Raw genomic sequence first — 26,659 nt, 5'->3', positions numbered from 1 at the left:
GAAGGAGACTGGCAGCCTTACTATTGATTTATACTGCTAATTAACCTATTTATATAGCACATAAAAATAAAATTTTAAAGTTTTGATGAAGTTCATTTCATTCTATTTTTTCTTTTGCCACGTTCTTTTTTTTTTTTTTTTTTTAAATATATTTTATTGATTTTTTACAGAGAGGAAGGGAGAGGGATAGAGCGTTAGAAACATCAATGAGAGAGAAACATCTATCAGCTGCCTCCTGCACACCTCCTACTGGGGATGTGCCCGCAGCCAAGGTACATGCCCTTGACCGGAATCGAACCTGGGACCCTTCAGTCTGCAGGCCGACGCTCTATCCACTGAGCCAAACCGGTTTCTGCGCCACGTTGTTCTCTTGATTTCATATGTAAGAAACTATTATCAAGTGCTACAATTTAGTTTTAGAACATTTTCATCACTTCCCAAATTCCCTGCCTTTGTTTATAATCAAGCCCCAATCCCACTCTTTTTGTCTTTATAATTTATCTTTTCTGGACATTTCATATTAATGGAATGCAATAATGGTCTTTTGGTTTGGCTTCTTTGACTTAGAATAAGGTTGTGAGATTCATCCCTGTTGGTGCATTATCACTTTTTGCCCCTAGTTATTGCTGAGTCATATATTCCAATGCATAGCTATGATCTGATGGACATTGGATTATTTCCAGTTTTTAAAAGCTATTGTGAATATGTTTTTAAAAACTGCTGTGAGTGCCCTGGCTGAGGACTGAAGGGTCAGGTCGCAGCATGTACCTTGGTTGAAGGTTCCATCCTGTGCGGGAGGCAACAATCAATGTGTCTCTCTCACATCGATGTTTCTGTGTCTCTCTTCCTCCCTTCCACTGTCTAAAAATCAATGGGAAAAAAAAAACATATCCTCAGTGAGGATTAACAACAACAGAATAAACTGCTATGAGCATTTGCATACAAGTCTTTTCATTTCTCTTAGGAGAATTTTGTTAATATAAAAACATTTAAACCTGTAAAGAATTTTTGTGAGTTTATTTGAGCCAAACTGTCAACAATTGCCAGGAAGCAGAATCTCAATGGATTGGGATAATGCTCTGGAGAATGGTGGTTTTTCACTTTGTTTTACACTGAGTGGCCAGATTATTATGATCTCTGAACACATAATAATCTGGCCACTTAGTGTATATCCTATATAATAAAAGGCTAATATGCAAATTGTCCCCTCAACCAGGAGTTTGACCAGCAGACAGGCGGACCAACTGCCCATGTCCCCTCCCCCTGGCCAGGCTGGCCTGACCCCAACCATGCATAAATTCATGCACCGGGCCTCTAATATATATAAATATACACTGAATGGCCAGATTATTATGCATTCAGAGACCATAATAATCTGCCCACTCAGTGTATATTTTGATTGATTTCAGAGAGAGGGGGGAGAGAGAGAGAGAGATCAGTGATGTGAGAGAATCATTGATCAGTTGCCTCCTGCACGCCCCACACTGGGGATGGAGCCCACAACCCAGGCATGTGTCCTTGACGAGAATTGGACCATGACCTGGTTTATAGATGGAAGCTCAACCACTGAGCCACGCAGGCCAGGCTGTGGTTGAATTTTCTTGATGGTGTCTTTGTAGCATAAGAGTTTTTCATTTTAATGAAGTCCAACCTCCCATTTATGTGCGGTAATGGTCGCAGTTGGTTTTTGTTCGTTGCATACAGATATCCAAGTCTCCTGGCTCCATTTGCTGAAAGGATTTGGGCAGGTACTATACTTGTGAGTAGCAGTGCAGGCTGTACAAACACAGGGCCAGGACGCGCTGCCAGCAGTCAGACTGCAGGCGGTTGAGCCGACGGTGATGAGTGTTGATGCTCCATGGTGAACAGAAAAAGGATGGCCCGATTACCCAGGGCCTTGGTCTCCCGCCGGTTCCTTTTGGAGACACTTTGTTCCGGGCCCAACTTTTCTAGCTTCTCTCGGCGGTACTACAATTCCCAGAATGCACCGCACGGCCTGCCCTCCGCAGAGGGCGGGGAAACCAGCAGACCTGGAAGTGTAGCTGCGAGGGAAGCGCTCCGGCGGGCTGTTTTCAATATCGATTTCTTAAGGCCTCAGCGCGAGAGTCCAGCTGGTGGAACGGCGAGCGGTAGAACTCCTCTCTGAGACACGCCTCCGGCCTCTGGCCCGCCTCTGCCTTCCTCACTGGCCTGTCCGGAATCGTTTCTTTTTCGAGTTTCCCGCGGGGGAGTATGCCTCGAAGACGACCAACAGCAGCTGAGAGTCTTGCCGGCCCGGCCAACTAGAGGCGAGGGTGAGAGCCCGGCTGGGCCGCGAGGAGAGAGTGCACGGCCCCTTTCCCTAGGGTGGGGACTGCGGTGGGGACAGGCTTACGCTTTCGCAGCCCTCTCCAGGTCTCCGGGCCCAGCCATGTCCCGTCAGACCCCTCTGGGCTCCTCAGTGCCACAAGCCAACTGCCTGGACCTGTGGAGGGAAAAGAATGACCAGCTAGTTCGACAGGCCAAGGTAACGTGGTTGCTCCGATCTTGCTTTGCAGCCCCAAAATACCAGGAAGAGGTTTGCTGTGGACTTACCCCAGCCAATGGGGAGGGGGCTGAGCTTGACTTCCTCCTAAAGCCAGAAATGCCTGGAGAATGACATCCCTTGCCACTGCTGCAGGGGTAGAGGAAATGGCTTATTCTTAGTGACTCTACACCCCATGTTTGGCAGGTGGCTCAGGACTTGGGTCTGTCACCCAGGCGACAGCAGTTGGCTCAAGATGCGCTGGAAGGGCTCAGAGGACTCCTCCACAGTCTGCAGGGTAAGCAGGGTCCTCTCCAGGATGGTCAGTTCAACCCCCCACCCTCTCACCCCCCAACACACACACACACTCCTGCCCCTCCACAGCCAGAGACCTCTTCACCATTTCTGGGATTGAGGCGATTATTCAGGATGGGGGTGGGGTGCTGTTTAAGGCACACACAGGGAGTGCATCTTCTTTGTACAAGTGAATCTCCTGGCTACACACACAGACACACACACACACACACACACACACACACACAGAACAGCATTTGAAGATGTGGTTCCCAGAATAGTCTAATCTGGAGAACTTTTTGCCCTTTCCAAACTCTGTCCAAAGAGTTTTTTCTTTTTTAAAGGGCGCATTCTTTATTGAGGCCATTTGGTTGAGGTGGGGTGTTTAGGGACTCTTTTATGGGGGAACAGCCTGTGAGACCAGCATTTGTTGCTCTAGGACTCCCTGCAGCTGTTCTTGTTCTCCCCTTGGAATTGACGGTCATCTGCAACTTCATTACCCTGAGGGCAAGCCTGGCCCAGGGTTTCACTGAGGACCAGGCACAGGATATCCAAAGGGGCCTAGAGAGAGGTGAGGGCCAGGGAATGTCTTCCATGCCCCTGCCAGACTCAGTCTGGGTTTAAGTCCTTGCAAGGGGGATGGGAGGAGCAACATAATCTGCCACCTCCATGAAGAGAGATGCCCTTCTCTGATCCTCCATGTGCTCCTCAGACCAGGAACACCTTATTGGTCTTTGGACTACTGTAAAAAAAAAAGCCAGAGATGAGGTCCTATCTCATCTGTGTGTGTGTGTGTGTGTGTGTGTGTGTGTGTGTGTGTGTATACTCTATAGTGCTGGAGACCCAGAAGCAGGTGGGGCCCGGGCTAGAATGTGGGCTCGGGCTTAGGGGCCTGTGGAACTCCGTCCTCCATGCTTCCTCCCTTCTGCCGGAGCTGCTCCCTGCCCTGCACCACCTGGCTGGCCTGCAGGCTGCCCTTTGGCTGAGCACTGACCATCTTGGGGACCTGACCTTGCTACTGCAGACCCTGAATGGCAGCCAGGTAATTTGGGAAGTGACCTGGATCTAAGTGACTTTTCCCTCTTCCCAGCTGTAGTAGGATCATTTTGTGCTGGAAAGGCTGCGGGGTTCTCTCAAGGAATCTTAGGTGACCTTGCTCTGGTTGGTCATTCATTAGAGGGGTTCTCTAGGGAGCATTTTAAAAGTAGCTTATGTCCTGCAAGTTAGCTCAGTTGGTTGGATCAGCATCCTGATGCACCAGGTTGTGGGTTTATTCCTCGGTCAGGGCACATGCCAGAGTCAGCCAATAAATGCATAAATGGGCGGAAAAACAAATCGATGCTTCTCTCTCTTTCCCTTCCTCTCTTTCTAAAAAAACAATAAAAAACACACTTAATAATCTTGGGTGGTGGTAGGGTTCTCGTGTCCTTGCAGAAGTCACTTCCCAGTCTGTCTTTTCATCAATAACTCAAACATGGTCCTTGCCCTGTGTCCTCACGGGCTTATCCTGAGTGAGGAGGTTCACTAGAATAGATGATCATTGGTTTTTCTTCCTCCCTTTATCCTTTCCCCACAGCTATCTCTTAGAATCGGGGAAACAGGAATCAGAAGGACCCTTGAATTCAAGGTCCAGCCAGGGTAGACTGAAATAGAAAAAAATAGTTACAGACTTGGATCCTCTTTGTCCTTCTCTCCCAGAATGGGTCCTCTGAGGATCTGCTGCTCCATCTAAAAACTTGGAGCCCCCCAGCTAAGGAATCAGATGACCCACTGACCCTGCAGGATGCACAAGGCTTGAGGGATGTCCTTCTGACAGCATTTGCCTATCGCCAAGGTCAGCAGTCTGACTCATTCCTTCCTCCCCATTCCCCATCTTAAGGGGTCTCTAGCCTCATGACTTTCCTATCATGTTCTCTATATAAATCTATTTAACTCATGTCTTATGGGCCTCTCTAAGCTCACACCCTGATTGCTCTCAGGCCTCCAGGAACTGATCGTAGGAAACCTGCCCAGGGCACTGTGCAGCCTGCATGAAGCAGCCTCAGGTCTATGCCCACGGCCTGTGTTGGTCCAGGTGTACACAGCGCTGGGGACCTGTCTCCGAAAGATGGTAAAGAAAGTGCTAGGGTGGGTTGGGGAAACCATGGGTGTTATGGACAGCTTTTTTCTTTGTGAGGGTGGCTGAAGCTTGCGTCTTCTCACCCGTCTAGGGCAATCCACAGAGAGCTCTGCTATACTTGGTTGCAGCCCTGAAGGGGGGATTAATCTGTGGTCTCCCGCTTCTGGAGGCCTCTAGGCTGTATCAGCAACTGGGGAACACAGCAGCAGAGCTGGAGAGTCTGGAGCTTCTGGTTGAGGTAAGGAACTATTTCAGTTGAAGATATGGGGCTTGCTGAGGTGCTTATGTGAGGCATTTAGTCAAGGTATAAGTGGAAGGAAGCATGGCTCCGAAGATTATAGATATACTTTCTTATTTTGTCTCTTTTAGGCCTTGAGTGTCACTCCTAGCTCTGAAGTCCCCCATTTTCTTATTGAGGTAGAGCTGCTACTTCCACAACCTGACCCAGCTTCACCCCTTCACTGTGGCACACTGAGCCAGGTCAAACACCTGCTAGCAAGCCGATGTCTACAGACAGGAAGGTGTGGTCCTGCCTTGCTCACACGAGCTCCTCTCTCCACTTCTGAAACCTGTTTCTGTTCTTGTGAGTGAGAGGGATGGATGAATCAGTGGCAGGACCTACGTCCCCACTCCTCAACATCCTGCCTTGCCACTGGACCTGAACTCTTCACCCAGACACTAACATGTATATTATTATTTTATTTTTTAAAATTTGCACAGGTTTATCTTTTTAAAATTCTTTATTGTTGAAAGTTTTACATATGTCTCCTTTTTCCCCCATTGACCTCTCCCTGCCCACTCCTGTCCCCCAGCATATGCCCCCACCCCTCTATTGTCTGTGTACTAACCTATATCTTTAAAACTCTGAAGTCTCCTCCCAAATCTATTCTGTAAGTAGGGTATATCCATACGTAGCCAAGGTTGGAGCCACAAGACCACCCACTCCCCAGGACCCTTGAGCATCCTTCCCTTAGCTAGGAGTCCTTGGAGGTCCCTGCAAGGATCTAATGTAAGGCTCATGGGCTATGACTCCTCAGGACAGAGGATGCTGTAGAGCATTACTTGGACCTACTGGCCCTTTTGTTGGATGGCTGGGAGCCAAAGGTGGGTATATCTTCAAGGTTCTCTACAGTTGGGGTGGGGAAAGTGTTGGAGTCTCCTTTAGAATAGAGCAGGATTGCTGTTTTCTGTTTTTTCCTCTACTGTTCTGTCTGTCCAGTCTAGGGGATAGAGGGGGGCAGACCAGGAAGGCTTCCCAGAACAGGGGATCCAAGGCAGCAAGCAATGGGTGGTTTCCATGTGGTACCAGAGGTTGTGGGTGGTGGCTCACTGCATCTTTCTCTCACCCCAGTTTTCTCCACTCCCCTGCCCTCGAGGGCTGTGTATGCCTGAGATATTCTTGGAGGCAGCAGCAGCACTGATCCAGGCAGGCCAAGCTCAGGATGCTTTAACCATATGTGAGGAGCTGCTGAGCCGTACATCATCTCTGCTTCCAAAAATGCCCTGGCTGTGGAAAGATGCCAGAAAAGGAACCAAGGAGTCACCACACTGCCCACCCTGGGTCTCTGCCACCTACTTGCTTCAGGGACAAGCCTGGGTGCAACTAGGAGACCCAAAACAAGCAATTAGTGAATTTAGCCGGTGAGCCCAGGAAGCCAACCAGGGGGCCCTAGGGGAAGTGTGGAGGGATAATTTTCTCATTGGGACCTGAATTGGTGAGCTCCATTCTTTTTTTTTTTTTTTTTTTTTTTATATATTTTATTGATTTTTTACAGAGAGGAAGGAAGAGGGATAGAGAGTTAGAAACATTGATGAGAGAGAAACATCGATCAGCTGCCTCCTGCACATCCCCTACTGGGGATGTGCCCTCAACCAAGTTACGTGCCCTTGACCGGAATCGAACCTGGGACCTTTCAGTCCACAGGCCGATGCTCTATCCACTGAGCCAAACCGGTTTTGGCGGTGAGCTCCATTCTTACCTATTCACCCCAGAGTTTCTGAGCTTGACTCCTCTTTACCCTTGTTCTATGTCCCACTTCAGGTGCCTTGAGCTGCTCTTCCGGTGCATACCTAAGGATAAAGAACAAGGTGATCTAGACTCAATTTTCCTCTTCCCTCCTGGAAGTGGTGGTAGTGGATATCAGTTCCCTTTACACGTGTCCCAGCCCAACAGGAGATTTAAGAGAAAGAGACTCCGGACACAAGAAGAGATAGAGGGAGACTTGGGGGTTTAGTTAGTGACTTTGTGGCTGGTAACACACTTCTTGACTTTGGGGATCCCCAGGGCCTGCTTCCAGCTGTGAACAGGGGTGTATGTCAGATGTGGTACTACAACAGCTTCGGGCAGCTGCCCTGATTAGTCGTGGACTAGAATGGGTGGCCAGTGGCCAGGATACCAAAGCACTACAGGACTTCCTCCTCAGTGTGCAGGTGTGTCCAGGTATGTATATTTGCATGGCGTCAGCTATGCATAGATGCACAAGGATGTAAAGGCTCATGAGGGAGGTACTGAGTGATGTTCTTAGATAGGAGGGGTGAATGGGATTGTGCTGTATATAACTAGGGATATACACAAGACATATACAAGTGTGTATGAAGGCCTCTAAGAGTTCCCCAGTTTTCCCAATGTTCTCAGACACAAAGGCAATGATGGTGTTGGGCAGAATTAATTGAGCCCTTTATCCTGGGCAGGCAGTGCTTAGGGGTAGGAATGATTGGGAATAATTTACTCCTGGTTTAGTATATGACTGTAGGCAAGACAGTTCCCTGCTTTATGCCTCAGTTTTGCCTTTTATAAAATGATGCCTAAGACTGGGTCAAGTTCTAAGATTCTGTGTTCTGGGGTGGGACCACAGGTAATGGAGACGCTTCATTTCACCTGCTTCAGACTCTAAGGAGACTGGATCGGAGGGATGAGGCCATTGCTCTTTGGCGGAAGCTGGAGGCCCAAACTAAGTTGCCACAAGAGAATGCTACATGGTGAGGTTGAGGCCTGCTGGCTTGGATCTAAGAGCAGTTGGTGTCATGGAATCCTTGGGCCTATTGGGGTGGGTGGTGGTGAATGAAAGGGAGGGAGTGGCTGCCCAACCCTCTGCCTACCCTTTACTCTTAGACCTCACCCTTCTTGCTCTCCAGGTCTCTCCCCCTGTACCTTGAAACCTGTTTGAGCTGGATTCATCCTCCTGACCATGAAACCCTTCTTGAAGATTTTCGGACATCTCTGCTGGAGCTTTGTGACTAGTAGCTGCAAAGTTTAGAAGAATCTGAGCTGGGGCCCCAGTGGGCCATCTTTCTGTGGGGAGGGCTTTCTGCTGTACCCTCCTTGGGGAATGTGTTTGGAGCTCACAATTCCCATATAAGTCCAGCTTTTGAAAGGTTGGTGATATTCCTGAAAAAAATTTTGGCCTACTTATTGCCATCTGATTCCAGAGATACCCCTCCCCGCAACAAGGCATTGACTTTGCTCATAGCACCTTTTTCCCTGTTTCCCCTTTTCTTGTGTTGAGTAAAATCTCATATCTATCTCTTGTCTGCCTATTACATATACTACATACACAGCTGACTGGTTCATTTGAGTGCTGGTTGTCTAAGGTGCAATCTCCCAACATCATCTACTTTATGACTTGAGGTCTGGGGTAGAAGAAAGGGCTTGAGGAATCCTTACTCAGAAAGCAGACTTTAGCCCTTTCTATTGCCTAAAAGCAAAGGCCCAAGCCCCAAGATCCGGTGTGAGTTGACAGAATGAGTGGAGGTGGGTCTGCAAGGTGGTCTAGGCAGGCCTTCCATGACAAGGGCAGGTATTTGATTCTTAGAGGGGAGAGACAAGCAAACCTGAGTCTCTCAGATTGACTTCCCATCCCTCCCTTAAACCCAAATTCTAGGAATTTGAGAGTTGACTGCCTTAGTCAAATGTGTCTGAAGGATTAATCAAGTTAATGAGCTACCAAAGCTGCCTATTGAATATAGTCAGGGCTAGCTGGCATTTTGGGCCCAAAGACTTCAACTCAGCATGCAATTTTCTTGTTGCTTTGGGCTTTCTTGAATCTGCTGTGTTCTTTGGTAGCCTTTTGACCTCTCTTTGGACTTGGGTGCCCTCCATCCTCAAATCATTAATATTAATACCCAGTGGTAAGAGGAAGAATGTACCTCCAAGCCCCTAAGAACTGTAAAGCCTCGTGGGACCAGCGTTAACCAGAAGGTGCAATGACTAAAATAGAGTGGATTGAGAGCTGCAGTGCTAGTTAAAAAGGGTCCAGAGTAGGGGTGGCCTGAGCTAGCATTTTGAAGGAGCAAGGAGAGGGGTTAGGGTGAATCCTCATTTTGGAAGAAGATAGATGTGTAGGTTAATACAATAATATGAGTCTAGTACTAGTACAAGGGTTCAATAACTAGACTAATACAAGGTTTCAATCCATTGTGCCAGGTTTTTCCAGCAGGATAAACTCAGGAGCCAATGAGCTGGAGCCAAGTGGGAGAGTCCGCCTCTTGAGAGATTGAACCCTCCTTCCGCCAGTCGATCTGGTCCCATTCCTTTCGTTGATTGGTTGAGAATACCAATCCGTCGAGGAAGCGTAGTGTTGCGGCCAATTGACGTGGCGATGCATACTTGAGGCGGGAGCCAGGCCAAGGCGAATTTTCTGATTGGCTCTGGTCCGTGGGTTGCTGGGGAGAGGCGCCGAGAGGCGGGCGGGAGTCCCTAGGGCAGGCGCTGATTGGCTGAGGTGAGAGTACCTCTTCTTCCGATGATTCGGCTCTTCTCGGCTCAGTCTCAGTGAAGCGTCTGTAGCCGTCGTTTGGGTCGTCGCTGCCGCTGCCTCCCAGATCAGGAGCCAACGTCTCCTGCCCGCTCACCGCACGGGTGCCGCTGGGAGGAAGCGACAGGGAGGCTGCCTGCGGGTTTGTCGCCGCTGCTCGCCACCCCGCCCGGGAGAGCCGAGCCCGGGTCCAGACGGTCTACTGCCACCCCTCGTAGCCGTTACCCTTGGGCTGCCACAGCCGCCGGCCGGGAGAGGCACGCGCCATGGCCTCCGGAGCTGAGTGAGTGTGTGTGTGTGCGCGCGCCCGCCCGCTCGCCGCGGGTGCGCGCACAGGGGGGCCCTTCAGCGCTGGGTAGGCCCGGGTGGACCTGGCCGTGGGCGCGTCTAAGAGATGGAGACCGGGAAAGAGGGAGACATGGAAGGAAGGAGACGAGAGGACGGGAGCGAAGGAGGGGCCGGCTGGGCCAGGTTACGCACCCGTGCGCCCCCTAGGCGGGGTTTGCGTTGGGCCCGGGTCGGGGCCTGGGCCAGATCGTGCTGTGTCATGCAGGCCCAGCCGACCTGATTGTCTCACTTGGAACGGCCATGCGGGCCTAGTGAGGTCTGCTGGCCCACACTGCCGGCGCGGAGCCCTGGGGCCTTGAGCCCCCGCGCTCCCCCTGCGATTCGGCCTACCACCCGCTGAAGGCCTTTGGTTCCGGGAGAGAGCAGGCCCCAACGCCCTAACTGGGCCCGGTGGGCGTGGACTTTGGGCCCGGTGAAGGCCTTCGGAGCCGAAGACAGAGGCGGAGGCCGTAGCGGGGGAAGGCTCGGCGAGCTCAGGGAAGCTCTCGGCACTTTTGGAGCCGAGTCCGCCTGGGCCGCGGTTAGCATCCTGTGCCACCTGAGTAGTGAGGGAGAGAGTGGGCCCTGCTTTTCGCTTCTGGCCTTGTTCTCATGAGAAAGCTTTAGTCAGTTTTCCTTGATGTCATGAAATAGGCGTAGGGAGAAAGGAACTTTTTCTTTCTTTACTATTTTAGGTTCTTGTTATATCGTTCGAATATGAGTTCGTATTTTCTAGGCCTTCCTAGATTTCAGCCTTCGTGGTGTGTAGGTTAGAGTTGCTCTAACTCTCCCCAAACACACGGTTTCCCCCCCCCCCCCCAAATCTGCTATGAGAAATCCTTGGCCCTCCACCCTGAGGAAAGCATCAGATAAAATCTGGCCCCTCTGTCCTCTGAATTTAGAATCAAGAGCTTTACATACTGGGGGGAAGGGAGGAGACACAGCCATCCTATAGAAACTCCTCTATGCAAATCACCTTCCTGACTCAAAGATTTTTTGTTTTTGGTGTGTTCCTTTATTTTCACATTTCTGAATCTAGATGAAGTATTAGTCATCTATTTAAAAGGTCCACTTATTAATACTTAAAATTTACGTTATCCAGTCAGTCTTTTGTTTTCAAAACTAAAACTAAAAATTCAAAATTATTGGAACCTGGCAGCATAGATGGTTTCTAATCTCTAGGTCATCATCTTGATGACTCTTACCTGAACTCTCCCTCCAAGTCTCCTCTGGTCCTTTGGGATTCTGGAAAGGACCAGACTCATGCAGAAGACAATAGGAGGTGTCTCCAAAGAGCCTCCAGACTGCTGTTGGGTGATGTTCAGGCTGAATTCTCTCTTAGACCTTCCTACCTTTTATCAGTAGATAGATGTGGGATTAAAGATCTTTATTTTATAAAGACAGGTGGGGAACCTTTTTTCTGTCAACAGCTATTTGGATGTTTATAATATCATTTCTGGGTCATACAAAATTACCAACTGAAAGATTAGCCTGCTATATTGGTTAAATATTTAATTAACTCACTCCTAATGCCTTGGCCGTGTCAGACCAAATGATTTTTTGGGCCTTATGGCCCTCAGGCCGGATGTTCCCCACCCCTGTTAAGGGAAGAGTATACCACTCTTCTCCAATGCCAGGGTCCAGAATGGTAGGCAGATTGGAGGTATTTTTAGAATGTAGCCTTGGGGTTAAAACACAAACTGATGATTAGAGGCAACTTTTGTTTCAGTACCAGTTCTATAGGTTAAGCAGGAAGATGGGCAGCCCTTGGAGGGTATTTTGAAGTCTGAGGGAGAGGGAGAATTGATGGGTTTAAATTGCCCTCAGATGTCACATTGACCATGGTTGCCCTCCAGGGTATTGATAAGCATTGGGAAAACTTGTCTGCTCTGCAGTTTATGCCCAAAGTGCCACACTTTTGGGTTTGGGGAGGCAAGTTTAAGCCTAGGAAACTCCACTCTTGGAAACTAGTTTAAAGGTGATGATTAAAGATGCAACCTGTGTAAGAGGATCAGCAGAAAATTTTCAATTTTATTAGAGAACGGGATTTGTATTTCTTTTGGGTATATCAGGACCAAAATATGTAAAAACCCCATAACTCCACAGCAGGTATTCTGGAGTATAGGCATCTCTCTTCTTGCAAGTTGTGAAGACATTTCTAATAGGAATACTATTTTGTTTTGTTTTGTTGACTCTTAAGTCCCTGGATCCCAGAACAGTGCCTGGCATATAATACATATACTCGTTAATTTGTTGAATGGAGAAATAATCCATGGAAGACATTCTTTTTTATGTATTTCTTCACTTCCTCCATTATCTGGCCTCCCTATTAGTAAGGCACATGTTTTCTTGAGCCTTACTAAGAGGAGGTAGTTCTTCAAAGGGGGAGAGCCCACTAATTGAGTTAGTGAAGGCTGGAGATAAGCTAGGTAAAAAATTGGTGTCCAGCCCTAACCGGTTTGGCTCAGTGGATAGAGCGTCGGCCTGCGGACTGAAGGGTCCCGGGTTCGATTCCGGTCAAGGGCATGTACCTTGGTTGCGGGCACATCCCCAGTGGGAGGTGTGCAGGAGGCAGCTGATCGATGTTTCTCTCTCATCTATGTTTCTAACTCTCTATCCCTCTCCCTTCCTCTCTGTAAAAAAGCAATAAAATATATTTTTTAAAAAAAATTGGTGTCCAGGAAATAATTGAAACTGGACAGTTTATTATTTTTTGTTTATCCTCACCCAAGGGTATTTTTCCATTGATTTTTTTTTTTTTTAGAGGGGGGGAGGTGGAGAGAGAGAGAGAAACTGAAACATCGATGTGAAAGTGAAACACATCACATCCCTTGTTTGCTTCCTGCATGTGCCCAAACAGGCGGGGATTGAACCTGCAACCTAGTTATGTGCCTTTGACTGGCAATGGAACCTACCTTTTGGTGCACAGGTCCACCACACTCTAACCACTGAGCAACACCAACCAGCACGAAACTGGACAGTTTAAAGTGGTTTAGACTCGCCCTAACCGGTTTGGCTCAGTGGATAGAGCGTCGGCCTGCAGACTCAAGGGTCCCAGGTTCGATTCCGGTCAAGGGCATGTACCTTGGTTGCGGGCACATCCCCGGTGGGGAGTGTGCAGGAGGCAGCTGATTGATGTTTCTCTCTCATCAATGTTTCTAACTCTCTATCTCTCTCCCTTCCTCTCTGTAAAAAATCAATAAAATATATTTAAAAAAAAAAAAGTGGTTTAGACTCAAGCAACCTTGATTTGGGTGAAAGGGATTTGGATTTGCTCCATGTCTCAGCATTTCTTGGTTTTGACTTTTTTTTAATGCTCACCTGAAGACATGCTTAGTGAGAAGGAGGGAGAAACATCAGTGTGAGAGAAGCATCAATCAGTTGCCTCCCATAGGTGCCCCAATCAGGGATAGAACCAGCAACCCAGGTATGTGCCCTGTCTGGGAATCGGAACAGACAATCTTTTGGTGCACAGGATGACATTGAACCAACTGAGCCACTCTAGCTGGGTGGTTTTGACTTTTGAACCAACTCCATGGAGTTGTGTGTCTTACAGAGATTACCGTTTGAGCTTAACCCTCTTTCTGAAGGTTCTAGATCTGTTCCTGTTTTTTTTTGTGTGTGTGTGTGTGTGTGTTTTTTAATATGGTGGTATTTAAGTTTGACATTTCTGTGGTATATAGAAAGCTCTGGCACTCAGCAGATTTAGCCAGTAAAGGAGGGTAGTGCTAATTTTGCTTCATTGTCCCTAGCCTTGCTTGGTGGTACTTGGGGCCTCACTGAATCCTAAGGGAAGTTGTCTAGTTCACTTCATTCTTTGCCTTTCCCTTTCCCTTCTCCTCTCTCCCTTTGCCTTCAGAAGCGATACCATTAGCTTCCTCACTCCCAAGCCTCCAAGGGCCCTTCTTTTATAACTTATTTCCTAAACCCATTTCTTATAGAAATTACTTTTTCTACCTCTGTGATTTTATAAATAAATGTTCTCTTACCAAAAAAAAAAAAAAAAAAAAGGTTAGCAAAGAAAGGGCTTGTGCTTTGTTTTGCAGTGCTAATTAATCGTAGTGACCATTAATATCATGTGCCAGGCATTGTGTTGAACATTTTGCATCCATTATCTCACTTAGGACAATAATCCTGAGGTAGATACTACTATATCCCCATTTCACAGATTAGGAAATCAACTTCCAAAGAGGTTAAATAACTTGGCCAAGATCAAAGTTAAGTAATGGCAGGGTTGGAATTCAGGCCCAGCAGGTCTGACTGCAGCGCCTCTGCTCTAAACCACTATTCTATCCTAAGTCTGTTTTCATTTCTATAATGTATTTGATCTCCACTTGTATGTCACCTTTTTAGGTCATAGTTGGTTTTTTGTTTGTTTGTTTTTAATTCTTTATTGTTTAAAGTGTGGCATATAGTATTACATTATCCTTATCCAGTCTCCTTTTCTCCCCATTGACCTCTCCCCGGCCACCTCCACCCCCCAGTACATGCCCTCACCGCCCTAGTGTTTGTGTCCATTGGTTATGCTTATATACATGCATACAAGTCCTTTGGTTGATCTCTTACCCTCTTTGGTTGATCTCTTACCCCCCACCCCCCCGCCCCCCAGGTCATAGTTTTTTGACCCTTGGGCTTTATAGCTAGCATACTAGCATCCAAGAGCTACTGGAATGGGGATTGTAATATGTGCTAGGTATTACTCATGACCTTGGCTGAACTTCCACTTCATCTACTCACTATTTCTTTTCAAGTGTAGGTTTTAGAAATTGGTGGGGTCCCCGGGGCTGGAGTATGTATTGGGACTGACTTCATTTTCTCTTTCTAGTTCAAAAGGTGATGACTTATCAACAGCCATTCTTAAACAAAAGAATCGTCCCAATCGGTTAATTGTCGATGAAGCCATCAATGAGGACAACAGTGTGGTGTCCTTGTCCCAGGTAAGTTAGGTCCACAGTCCGGTCTTTCCTTATTTCACTTAACCTGAGGGTTTTTCCCAGGATTCTTTTCTCATTTTTCTTGCAGTGACCACAAATAGAGTGGGGTTTACTGGGAATCCCAACCTCCAGGGCTGCTGCTTACCCCCTGGCCCAGTGACCCAAAGGCCTTAACCTTGTTTCCTCAGCCCAAGATGGATGAGCTGCAGTTGTTCCGAGGTGATACAGTGTTGCTGAAAGGAAAGAAGAGGCGGGAAGCTGTGTGCATTGTGCTTTCTGATGACACATGTTCTGATGAGAAGATTCGAATGAATAGAGTTGTTCGGAATAACCTTCGCGTACGCCTAGGGGATGTTATCAGGTGTGTGTGGGGTTCTTGGCCCCTCAGGGATGGGAGGCCAGAGGTAGCCTGCCTTATAGGCAGGACCCCTATGAAGGCCTTGGCAGCTGCAGGTATCAGAAACCTCCTAACCATTGAAAGATTTATGTATCAGAGTTGGTTTTAGGCTTTGGTTTTGCCTTCCTGGGACTTTAAAATCTGCTTCTGCTTGACTGTTGGGACAAATTGGCATTTCTATGACTTTCTTAATGCTTTTTTTTCTTTATTATTTTCTATAAGAGGTATAACTTATCACACCTTAGACCCTGGTTTAGGATGCCATTTGAGGGTGTGTATCTGCCAAATAACCTCACTACTGTGTTAGAGTAATCATTTGTGTTAGGGCTCAGATAAGGTGGGAGAATGGGTGTGGAAGTTGAACTCCTAGCAGGTCTTTTTAAGGATCCAAATTAATCTAGAAGAGAAGCATAGTTTGAGCTAAACCCAGGATAGCTGACATCTGAGTGATTTTGGACTTAACTTTAGGCAAGAGGCTTTTCTCATCTTAGAGTCATATTTAGCTACTGCTTCCCAACCACCTGTTAACTGGCCGTGAATATCAGACTTCTGATTCTTTTTTAAGATTTCTAGGTTTCGTGTAGATTTCCTGGAGGGGCTTAGTCACTTTTTTCAAGGTGCTCTGACCACCTGACTTGAGATTATTTTTTTATTTCTATTTCTCTGACCCTGACACTTAACAGGCTAAGACCTCCCTTTTCAATATTGGGTCACCAATATCCAGAATGGGTCATCCTTGGATCTCTCTCACTGAAGACTATCTCTCCCGTCTTCTTTGTAGGGGTTCCAGATGTGTGGGTCTTCCTTTTAGTTCACTGATTGGGAGCAGGCAGCCCCACTAATGGCTTCTACCCTTCCCTGAGTGTGACCTTTCTTAGTTCTGCTTGGCTGTTCCTTTGTCCTCATTCCCACTCTATCCTGCCTCTCTTCACCTAAAGCCATCCCTGCCTTTTCTCTTTCGCTCGCCATCAGCTCTCTGTGCCAGGCCCTTTCGGACACCCAGTGCTTGGGGCTGCAGTGTGGTTGGTAATGTGGAGTCTGCTTGTCATCCTCAGCATCCAGCCATGCCCTGATGTGAAGTATGGCAAACGCATCCATGTGCTACCCATCGATGACACGGTGGAAGGTATCACTGGCAATCTCTTTGAGGTATACCTTAAGCCATACTTCCTGGAAGCTTATCGACCTATCCGGAAAGGTGAGAGACAATTTTAGAGACTGAGCTTAAGGATGGCTGTTTGTGGGGATACTAGTCAACCTTAGAACATCTGTCTCAGTCTCATATCCTCCTATCTAATAAAAGGGTAATATGCAAATTAACCATCACTCCATCACAACGATGGTGGTACCCAGTCCTCTCAGCCCCACCGGAGTCCCCCAGTCCCGGGGTCACAGCTGCTGAGAGTGGGCGGCGTGAGCGGGTAGCGTGAGTGGCCTGGTGGAATGCTTGCTTCATCACTGCCCGGCTGTGGATGGGTCTCTGGCCAGGCCGGGGCGCAGATGGGCCTCTGGGCCAAGGAGAGCCTCTGGGCAGCGGGCGCGGAGTGGCCAGGCCCCGCAGAGAGCTACTGGTGCACAGATTTGTGCGCAGGGCTACTAGTGTGTGTATACATGTGTACTTTCTCCCTCCCACTCCCCTAGTTACCCCATTCCCACTCCCTGCTCCAGGAGAGTAAACTGTCTTTTCTTAAATCTCTGGGCCATTTTGGCGGTGTCACAGAGTATTTAATGTTTAGCACAGCTCTACCATTGGTGGGTGTTGTAAAAGCTTGGGTTGCCTAAACCCCAGAAGTCAAAACCTTATGGGCTTCTGGCACATCAAATTGTTCACTGTCCCTCTTGAGAGTCAGAAGGACACTTCACAGGCTAGCTTTTCTCCTCTTGCCTGATGTTTAACAGAATCATTGGAGGCGGGGTGGGGGAGACAATATCTAGTGAATTTGGCATTCTAGACTCCAGGTTCTGATGAATAATTCTCCCTTAGTCTTATAGTTGACACCTCTAACTACCCTCATGCTGATTGCTCTCACAGGAGACATTTTCCTTGTCCGGGGTGGAATGCGTGCTGTGGAGTTCAAAGTAGTGGAGACAGATCCCAGCCCTTACTGCATTGTTGCTCCAGACACAGTGATCCACTGTGAAGGGGAGCCTATCAAACGAGAGGTGAGTCCTCTTTCTGATCCCAATACTGGACTACATGATACTCAGTGGGACAGTCATGTGATGGTTATCAAGCAGGGTGCTCTTTGGAACTAAGCTTCTTGCAGAGGTGGGAAACCTCCCAGTTATTCTTTCTGGGCTTAGGTGTTTCTTAAAAGTAATTTAAAAAATCTAGTTTGAACCAAAAGGATCTAAGTAGTTGGACTATATTTTGAAGAAGTGATGCTGATGATGGAGCTGGAATTTCCCTTTACCAGAATTTCTAGCTTCATGTCTTAGGGGAGCCCTTCCCAGTAGACTGAGGACAGTGTGAGAGGGAAAAGCTGTGCTAGAAATCTTTGCCTTGGGATTTTGAGTTGTTCTTTGAGGCACAGTCCCCTTAGAGGAGAGTCTTCAATTACAGCAGATTTTCCCATACCAGATTGTGGAAGGATTTGAAGAAACTCTGCTTTTGCTGATAATAATATCCCTGCCTTCTCCTTTGTCTCCTCCATATTCAGGATGAGGAAGAGTCCTTGAATGAAGTAGGCTATGATGACATTGGTGGCTGCAGGAAACAGCTAGCTCAGATAAAAGAGATGGTGGAGCTGCCCTTAAGACATCCTGCCCTATTTAAGGCAATTGGTGTGAAGGTGAGCATCTGGGGCTGTGATGGATGTAGTCTAGGATGGTGATTAATATATATAAAATAACTTTAAAGATGTAAAAGCTATTCTTATGAACCCTATAAAAACAAATCTCACCATAGTTTGCTAACCGGTCTAGAAGAGTGCTGCCCAATAGAAGTAGAAGTTAAGGAAATTTGCAGTGTTAAGGGTCCTGAGTCTAAAACATTTGAGAACTGCTGGTCTGGAATGGAACTTCCCAACCATTTCCATGTCATGGGATATACTGAAGATGAAATTATTATCCCTTCCCTTAGTATGCACCATATAAATAACTTTATCTTCTGTGTGGGCACTTACCATGTGTTGACTGTGGATGAGGCCACAGAAAAGACAGCTTCAAAGAGGAAAACTTGGGATTGGCGGTAAGGAAAAGCATTCTAACATAATAAATCCTGAAGGGTTGTGATTACTGAAGTGATTGAGTCTCTGGCAACACTTTTTCTTGAAAATGTATTTTTATTGATTTCAGAGAGGAAGGGAGAAAGAGATGGAAATATTAATAATGAGAGAAAATCGTTGATTGGCTGCCTCCTGCACACCCCACACTGGGGATCGAGCCATACCTGGGCATATGCCTGACCAGGAATCGAACTGTGACCTCCTAGTTCATAGGTCCACACTCAACCACTGAGCCACGCCGGCCTGGCTCTGGCAACACTCCTTTGAGTAAGCTATCACTAATTTAAAAAATCTTGGTCTATCTAAAGTCAAGGTCTTGGTCTATCTAAAGTCAAGTTCTTGGCCTGATGGCCTCTTGCTTTTGTCTAATGCCAGGATCTTTAGACTCAATTGCACTAGTTTCTTGGTTTTCTCTGCCCTTGATTTCCTATCTATGCTAATAAAAGGGTAATATGCTAATTAGACTGGATTGACCAAACATCTTCCAGACGTCCGACTTCCTTCTGGACAAAGCCACGGTGGTGGGGGCCGAGGCAGAGGTGGTTAGGGGTGATCAGGCCGGCAGGGGAGCAAGCAATTAGGGGCGATCAGGCCAGCAGGGGAGCAAGCAGTTAGGGGGCGATCAAGCTAGCAGGGGAGTGGTTAGGGGCGATCAGGCCAGCAGGCAGAGGCGGTTAGGAGCCAGCGGTTCCGGATTGTGAGAGGGATGTCCGACTGCCCCCAAGGGGTCCCGGTTTGGAGAGTGCAGGCTGGTCTGAGGGGAACTACCCCCTACCCCCATGCACAAATTTTGTGCACCAGGCCTCTAGTGCAAGTTATAGTCATAGATGTCAGCCTTCTATCAGTATTTTCCCTGCTGATAAGGGGAGTGAGTGTGACCTGAAGGAAGCTGTCTTTCCAGCAGCTATGGCTAAGGACTCAATTTTACTGGTGTCAGGGTTGAGGTGTGATCCTCACCCTCAGTAAAACCCTATTTAAGCCATGTTAGGCTGGATGGGGTTGGGAGAAAGTGGGAGTCAGAACCTAATTATATTCTCTGTACTGGTCCTCAGCCTCCTCGGGGAATCCTGCTCTATGGACCTCCTGGGACCGGGAAGACTCTGATTGCTCGAGCTGTGGCAAATGAGACGGGGGCCTTCTTCTTTTTGATCAATGGTAAGAAACTTGGTTCACCTTGAGTTTGGCTGGACGTAATTCTGAGCTTAGCATGACCCAGTCTCCTGAGCTGGATAAATCATGGACACATTCATTTGCACACATGCTCTTGTGTACACTTTAGCATGTTTTTTTCTGCTGGGATGCATTATAGACAAATAAGCAACAAGGGAAGATATTTTCCTCTTGTGCCCCCAATCTATCCCTCTTTGAGAAAGATTATAGACAGGCTGAAAACATTTAGGGGGAGCAAATTAGGATGGGAAATCAAAAAGTATGCTTATTTATTTTAGAGGGTTTGGGGGAAGGTCAACTGGATCTTAAGAATGCTATTTAGCTGTTAGAGGTCCAACTGGTGTGCTGCTTCTCCTGCTCTGGCCAGAGGTCCTAGAGCATCTTCTGTCACCTTCACACTTTCATCTCAACTATGAGATAAGTGTACTAGTTCCCTTGGTTTCTCTCCAGTCTGGCCTGTTGGTTATCCTGAGATAGTGGCGCATAGAGTCTGTGAAAAAGTAGGCAGAGGTTATCTACCATCTTGTCACCCAGGACCTGTCTCTGGTTGTCTTAGCAAACAACATATCTGCTTTCATTTGGGAATGAGGAAGGATATAGTTTGTCATTGACTTTATTCTGAATCCTTTCAGGTCCTGAGATCATGAGCAAGTTGGCTGGTGAGTCTGAGAGCAACCTTCGTAAAGCCTTTGAGGAGGCTGAAAAGAATGCTCCTGCTATTATCTTCATTGATGAGCTGGATGCTATTGCTCCCAAAAGAGAAAAAGTAGGGCTTTAACACAGGGGATTAGTGGGGGGTTGAAAGGTCTTGATTTCACTTCTGACCAGATATCCTGTCCTGACAGACCCATGGGGAGGTGGAACGGCGCATTGTATCACAGTTGTTGACCCTTATGGATGGCCTTAAGCAGAGAGCACATGTGATTGTCATGGCAGCAACTAACAGACCTAACAGCATTGACCCAGCCCTACGGCGATTTGGTAAGGACCCCAAATTTCTTTAAACTCTGTCCTTGCTCATAGGGAGATCATAACTCTACTTGGCTAATTTTTTTTCCTTTTTAAAATACATTTTTTTTTATTGCTATCAGAGAGGAAGGGAGAGAGAAACATCAATGATGAGAGAGAATCATTGATCAACTCCCTTCTGCAGGCCACCTACTGTGAATCGAGCTCAAAACTCAGGCATGTGCCCTGACTAGGAATCGAATTTATGACCTCCTAGTTCATAGGTCAGTGCTCAACCACTGAGCTGAGCTTTGTTTAATCTTTTTAATCCCACATCTGTCATTTATCTAAATCATCTAATCCTGCTCATTTCTTGAAGCTTTTTGTAGTGAAAGGGCCTGGCTGTCCTTTCCCTTACTTCATGCCCTGTCTAGGGTGAGCCATCCTGTGCCTGAAACTGAAGGGTTTCTCAGGATGTGGGACACATGGGCGTTTTGAATGCTAACATCAGAACAGTCCTGGGTGTAAACTAGGATGGTTGGTCACGTTAGGCCTATCCCTTCCTCCCTTTGGACCAGAAATAAGCCCTGTGTATATTCACACGTTGTCCCACAGGTCGCTTTGACAGGGAGGTAGATATTGGAATCCCTGATGCTACAGGACGCTTGGAAATTCTTCAGATCCATACCAAGAACATGAAACTGGCGGATGATGTGGACCTGGAACAGGTGGAGTAGTGAGAGCTGACCAGGAGTTTTAGTATATCTATTTCCAGGCAGTTGAAGGGAACTGTCTAGGAATATAAACTTAAGATGTGTGAGGAGACTGATTTTGATTTTGGGGCAGAGAGAAGGAAGTGATTTGAGGTTGAATCCAGGAAATTGGAGTTGGCATGTTTCTTGGTTGACGTTATGTTAGAGCAAACCAGAATTTTGGGGGCAGCTTTATTTCCAGGCCCCAAGTTCAGGTTTGAATACTTAAATCTATCCTGTGAAAGGACTGCTAGTATGTGTTCTAGTAATTGGGAGGACCCAGAAATAGGAATCAGGGGAAGGGACTAAGATTCTGTTGTCTGACCCTTTAAAGCAACCAGGTCTTAGAGATAGTATAGTAAGTAGAATTTCTCTCTGCAGGTAGCCAATGAGACTCATGGGCATGTGGGTGCTGACCTAGCAGCCTTGTGCTCGGAGGCCGCTCTGCAAGCCATCCGCAAGAAGATGGACCTTATTGACCTAGAGGATGAAACCATTGATGCTGAGGTCATGAACTCCCTGGCAGTTACTATGGATGACTTCCGGGTAAGGACTGCACTGCCATCTTAGGTCCACATGTGCACTTTCATGCCTTCCCTTGCAAATTCCATTTCCAATTTTACTTCTTTTTTTTTTTAGTGGGCCCTGAGCCAGAGCAACCCATCAGCATTGCGGGAAACTGTGGTGGAGGTGCCACAGGTAACCTGGGAGGACATTGGGGGCCTGGAGGACGTGAAACGTGAGCTTCAGGAACTGGTCCAGGTAGGGTATCTTGGTTCAGGGTGAGTCATTGCTTCAATACTTTGTAATTGAACTGGCTAGTCTTGGGGTATTGGCACATTCATTGCAGGAATTGTGAGAGAATAATTCAGGAATCTGCTATTCTCAGGTCTGAGGCACTAAAGGAGCCTGCTAGGGAAACTGGTTCTTTAACCAGGCGATGGTAGGGGTAGGCTTCTATTTGGTTAGGTTTCTTTCAAACTGTAGAGGTATCCCTGAACCATCTTACTTTTTCCTTTTAGTATCCTGTGGAGCACCCAGACAAATTCCTCAAGTTTGGCATGACACCCTCCAAGGGAGTACTGTTCTATGGACCTCCTGGCTGTGGGAAAACTTTACTGGCCAAAGCCATTGCTAATGAATGCCAGGCTAACTTCATCTCCATCAAGGGTCCTGAGCTGCTCACCATGTGGTTTGGGGAGTCTGAGGCCAATGTCAGAGAAATCTTTGACAAGGTGAGTTATAAGCAGTTGGGCTATCTTACTCACTTGCTTGAAGGCAAGATAGAAATAGAGGCTGTTTTCTTTGGGAGAGTTAAAAACATCTCATTCTGGCAGCTCAGCTGGAACAGTGAAGGTCTCTTTATTTTCCTTCTCGGGTCTGAGAGACCAGTGTACTAATGCTTGAGTCCATCTGTCCCTCCCATAGGCCCGCCAAGCTGCCCCCTGTGTACTGTTCTTTGATGAGCTGGATTCAATTGCCAAGGCCCGTGGTGGTAACATTGGAGATGGTGGTGGAGCTGCTGACCGAGTTATTAACCAGATCCTGACAGAAATGGATGGCATGTCCACAAAAAAGAACGTTTTTATCATTGGTGCGACCAACCGGCCTGACATCATTGATCCTGCCATCCTGCGACCTGGCCGCCTTGATCAACTCATCTATATCCCGCTACCTGATGAGAAGTCCCGTGTTGCCATCCTTAAGGCCAACCTGCGCAAGTCTCCAGTTGCCAAGGCAGGTGCAAGATCATGGGTCATGGGGATGTCTATGAGTCCTCAGGCTAGTATGGGGTGCTGTTTGGTTTCCAGACAAGATTTCATTGGGATTTCTGGGATTAAGGTTGTAAAGGGAAGATGGAAGATTTGAGGGTGTTAGGAGAATCTAGAATTGGGAATAAAACAGTGGTGAAAGATGGGACAGATTGGGAGTGCTGGAGTGGCTCAGAGATCGTGTTTGTGTATCATGGGAGGAGAGACTAAATGCTAAGATACTCTCCTTTTAGGATGTGGATTTGGAGTTCCTGGCTAAGATGACTAATGGCTTCTCTGGAGCTGACCTGACAGAGATATGTCAACGTGCCTGTAAGCTGGCCATTCGTGAATCCATCGAGAGTGAAATTAGGCGAGACCGTGAGAGGCAGACCAACCCATCAGCCATGGTGAGTTTGCATCCTTTCCCCATATGTGCCAGTCATGGGGTGCTGGGGGATAATCTTCACCATGCCCTCGAACAGTGGTTGCCAACCTCTCAGACCTCACAGACCACAAGTGGCCCGCAGACCACCAGTTGGCGACCGCTGCTCCAAAGGTTTCCTTAAACCAGTGGTCGCCAACCTTCCAGACCTCATGGAGGACCACCGGTTGGCGACCGCTGTCCTAAAAGCTTGTAAGGCTTTGAAAAGATCATCTGATTTAGGTATTTAGTAGGTCATCAAAGAGAAAGAGTAGCTGAGGGTTAACTTCCATCTGGAATTATAAATGGATGGATAGATGGATGCTTTCTCTACCTTTTGGAAGGGGTCTGTGACATCCCTCTTATCTCCCATAAAAACTACTGATAAATTAATCCCAGGGAGCAGTCTTTTTTAAAATATACATTTTTATTTATTTCAGAGAGGAAGGGAGAGGGAGAAATACAAACATCAATGATGACAGAGAATCATTGATTGGCTGCTTCCTGCACACCCCGTACTGGGATTGAGCCTGCAATCTGAGCATATGCCCTTGACCAGAATCAAACCCAGAACCTTTTAGTCCACAAGCCGACGCTCTATTTACTGAGCCAAACCAGCTAGGGCAGGGAGCAGTCTTATAACTCACAGCAATTGGAGTGGCTTCTCAGTGGAAAAGATAGGATTTGAGCTGGGTTTTTGAAGGGAGAGTACAATTTGAATAAAGAAAATAAGCCCAAATAATCTCCTGCTAAGTAGGATTACAAAAATTGGGAAAACCTGGGTAAATTTAAGAGTATATGTTACTGAAAGTGAGGCCACTAGGTAAGGTGTAATTCAGATGTGGTAAACACTGAGAGGTGTTATTTTTCTTATTTATATTTTGTTAATCCTCACCCAAGAATATTTTTTCCATTGATTTTTAGAGAGAGAGTGGAAAGGAGGGGGAGAGACAGAGAAAGAGAAACATTGATGTGAGAGAGACACATCGATTGGTTGCCTCCTGCACTCGCCCTGACTGGGGCCGTGGATCCAGTCTGCAACTGAGGTATGAGCCCTTGACTGGAATCGAACCTGTGACCCTTCATTCTGCTGGCTGACACTTTAACCACTGACCCAAACTAGCTATATTTTCTTTCTAAAACTTGGATTTACTGAGGCATAATCCACATATAGTAAAAATTCACTGTTTACATACTTTTTTGACAAATGTGTATAAGTTCTGTAACTATTACTACAGTAGAGATAGAAATTTCTGTCATCCCAAAAAGTTCCCTTGGACCATTTTAGTCAGTTACTCTTTTTTAAAATTATTTATTTTTGGGGTGTGTGGTTAATCCTCACTTGAGGATATTTTTCCATTCATATTTAGGGAGGGAGCGGGAGGGAAGAGAGACACAGAGACACACACACATGTATTGGGATTGAGCCTGCAAACCAGGTACCTGTCTTTTACTGGATAGCAAACCTGTGACCCTTTGGTCTGCGGGCCAACGCTCTCACCACTGACCCACACCAGCCAGGGCAACCAGTTTCTTTTTTTTACTACCCTAAGTCCCTGGCAGCCACTGATGTGATTTCTGTCCCTAGTTTTGCCTTTTTCAGAATGTATTGACAGGTTTTTAAGCAGGGCAGTGATTCAGTTGCATTAAGATTGTCCTGGTGACTTACTTAGGTTGTATTGGAGAGGCAGGAAGACCAAGAGGTTACTGTGGTAATGAGGAGCAAGAAGGCCAGGGAAGGGATCCAGGCTGAGTCTTAACTATCCCTGGTGGTCTGTGTTTACCAATCCTACATGTAGGAGGTAGAAGAAGATGATCCAGTGCCTGAGATACGTCGAGATCACTTTGAGGAGGCCATGCGCTTTGCCCGCCGTTCTGTCAGTGACAATGATATTCGAAAATACGAGATGTTTGCTCAGACCCTTCAGCAGAGTCGGGGCTTTGGCAGTTTCAGGTAGGCGACAGTGGGCAATGCTTAAATTGCCTGGTGGGACTATACAACCAAGTTCGTGGGAGTCCTAAGGAGACTAGAGGGGTAGTTGTGAAAATCCTATTACAGGCCCTGTCCTAAACCCTATCTTTAAAAAAAAAAAATTTTGTTTTGTTTTGTTTTGCTTTTGTGCACAGATTTCCTTCAGGAAACCAGGGTGGAGCTGGCCCCAGTCAGGGCAGTGGAGGCGGCACAGGTGGCAGTGTATACACAGAAGACAATGATGATGACCTCTATGGCTAAGTGACGGTGGCCAGTGTGCTTCGAGCTGGCCTGCTGGACCTTGTTCCCTGAGGGTGGGGGGCGCTTGCCCAGGAGGGACCAGGGGTGCGCCTGCGGCCTGTTCCATTCCTCAGTCTGAACAGTTTAGCTACAGTCAGACTCTGGACGGGTTTCTGTTGAAAAAGAAAAACCACAAAACAAAAGCGATAAAATAAAAGCGATTTTCATTTGGGAGGCAGAGAGTGAATTACCAACAGAGAATTGGGCCTTGGGCCTACATCATTTCTCTTGTAGTTTGGGGCAGTGCAGGGATCCTGTGTGGGTGTGAACCAAGGCACTACTCCCCACAGTAAAGCAACTGCACTTCACTCAGTGCTTCTTGAGCCCTCCCTTCTTCCCCCTACTCAACCTGGGCAGGAGGATGAAGGGCACAGTTGCTGGGTGTTTATATAGAGAGTAGGTTGATTTTATTTTACATGCTTTTGAGTTAATGTTGGAAAACTAATCACAAGCAGTTTCTAAACCAAAAATGACATGTTGTAAAAGGATAATAAACGTTGGATCAAAATGGAGCCTGAGTCCTGGCCCCTGTGCCTGTTTCTTTTTCTGGGAAGGGCCTTAGGCTACCCCTCACTGCCAAGGCATTCTTCCAGTGTAAAATCCTATAAATTTCTGCTCTCTTCCCCTCCTGATTAACATCAGTATGATACTGCTGCCTAGCCCCAATGTCTTCAGTATCACTGGATAGGACCATGGTAGATGGAGGATAGCCTGATGGAGTTCCAGATATGGACAATGTAGCATCCTTTACCTACATTTGAGGTGGATGGTAAGGCTAGGTCTGCAG

General features: G+C 47.1%; 2 protein-coding genes across 6 annotated transcripts; both read left to right on the top strand.

Moving 5' to 3' along the window:
• The first annotated feature begins 2,023 nt into the window (after window positions 1-2,023).
• FANCG (FA complementation group G) lies at window positions 2,024-8,472 on the top strand. Of its 4 annotated transcripts, none has more exons than XM_080670830.1 (15): window positions 2,027-2,294; window positions 2,395-2,506; window positions 2,711-2,801; window positions 3,237-3,368; window positions 3,631-3,839; window positions 4,496-4,631; window positions 4,777-4,907; window positions 5,008-5,154; window positions 5,286-5,437; window positions 5,954-6,020; window positions 6,268-6,557; window positions 6,958-7,004; window positions 7,201-7,356; window positions 7,772-7,895; window positions 8,052-8,472. In XM_080670830.1, exons 2-15 carry the CDS (start codon window positions 2,411-2,413, stop codon window positions 8,155-8,157), a joined length of 1,884 nt encoding a protein of 627 aa, XP_080526956.1. In that variant the 5' UTR covers window positions 2,027-2,294; window positions 2,395-2,410; the 3' UTR covers window positions 8,158-8,472. The 4 variants fall into 4 exon arrangements, with proteins under 4 accessions (XP_080526958.1, XP_080526956.1, XP_080526957.1 ...); XM_080670831.1 differs by having other exon boundaries at window positions 2,385-2,506; XM_080670832.1 differs by lacking the exons at window positions 5,286-5,437; window positions 5,954-6,020 and having other exon boundaries at window positions 2,024-2,506.
• A 1,142-nt stretch (window positions 8,473-9,614) lies between these two features.
• VCP (valosin containing protein) lies at window positions 9,615-26,384 on the top strand. 2 transcript variants are annotated; one of them, XM_080670828.1, is made up of 17 exons: window positions 9,615-9,953; window positions 14,823-14,934; window positions 15,120-15,292; window positions 16,384-16,526; window positions 17,361-17,491; window positions 17,989-18,120; window positions 19,608-19,710; window positions 20,358-20,491; window positions 20,571-20,706; window positions 21,289-21,401; window positions 21,807-21,971; window positions 22,065-22,187; window positions 22,448-22,660; window positions 22,854-23,162; window positions 23,431-23,586; window positions 25,400-25,554; window positions 25,728-26,384. In XM_080670828.1, the coding sequence occupies exons 1-17, from the start codon at window positions 9,937-9,939 to the stop codon at window positions 25,831-25,833; spliced, it is 2,421 nt and encodes an 806-aa protein (XP_080526954.1). In that variant the 5' UTR covers window positions 9,615-9,936; the 3' UTR covers window positions 25,834-26,384. The 2 variants fall into 2 exon arrangements, with proteins under 2 accessions (XP_080526954.1, XP_080526955.1); XM_080670829.1 differs by having other exon boundaries at window positions 9,681-9,953; window positions 15,020-15,292.
• The last annotated feature ends 275 nt before the right edge of the window (window positions 26,385-26,659 follow it).

Source organism: Plecotus auritus, assembly GCF_963455305.1.
Source record: "Plecotus auritus genome assembly, chromosome: 5".
Classification (NCBI taxonomy): domain Eukaryota; kingdom Metazoa; phylum Chordata; class Mammalia; order Chiroptera; family Vespertilionidae; genus Plecotus; species Plecotus auritus.
This window is presented reverse-complemented; position numbering and strand designations above follow the sequence as displayed.

What these genes read in the sequence shown, in the direction of transcription:
- FANCG (XM_080670830.1), top strand. Translation starts at nt 2,411, where the DNA reads ATGTCCCGTCAGACCCCTCTGGGCTCCTCAGTGCCACAAGCCAACTGC. An exon ending in CGATGTCTACAGACAGGAAG is followed by an intron (nt 5,438 to 5,953) that starts GTGTGGTCCTGC and finishes ATGACTCCTCAG; the next exon opens with GACAGAGGATGCTGTAGAGC. An exon ending in TGGATGGCTGGGAGCCAAAG is followed by an intron (nt 6,021 to 6,267) that starts GTGGGTATATCT and finishes CTCTCACCCCAG; the next exon opens with TTTTCTCCACTCCCCTGCCC.
- VCP (XM_080670828.1), top strand. An exon ending in CGCCTAGGGGATGTTATCAG is followed by an intron (nt 15,293 to 16,383) that starts GTGTGTGTGGGG and finishes TGTCATCCTCAG; the next exon opens with CATCCAGCCATGCCCTGATG. An exon ending in ATGATGTGGACCTGGAACAG is followed by an intron (nt 21,402 to 21,806) that starts GTGGAGTAGTGA and finishes TTCTCTCTGCAG; the next exon opens with GTAGCCAATGAGACTCATGG.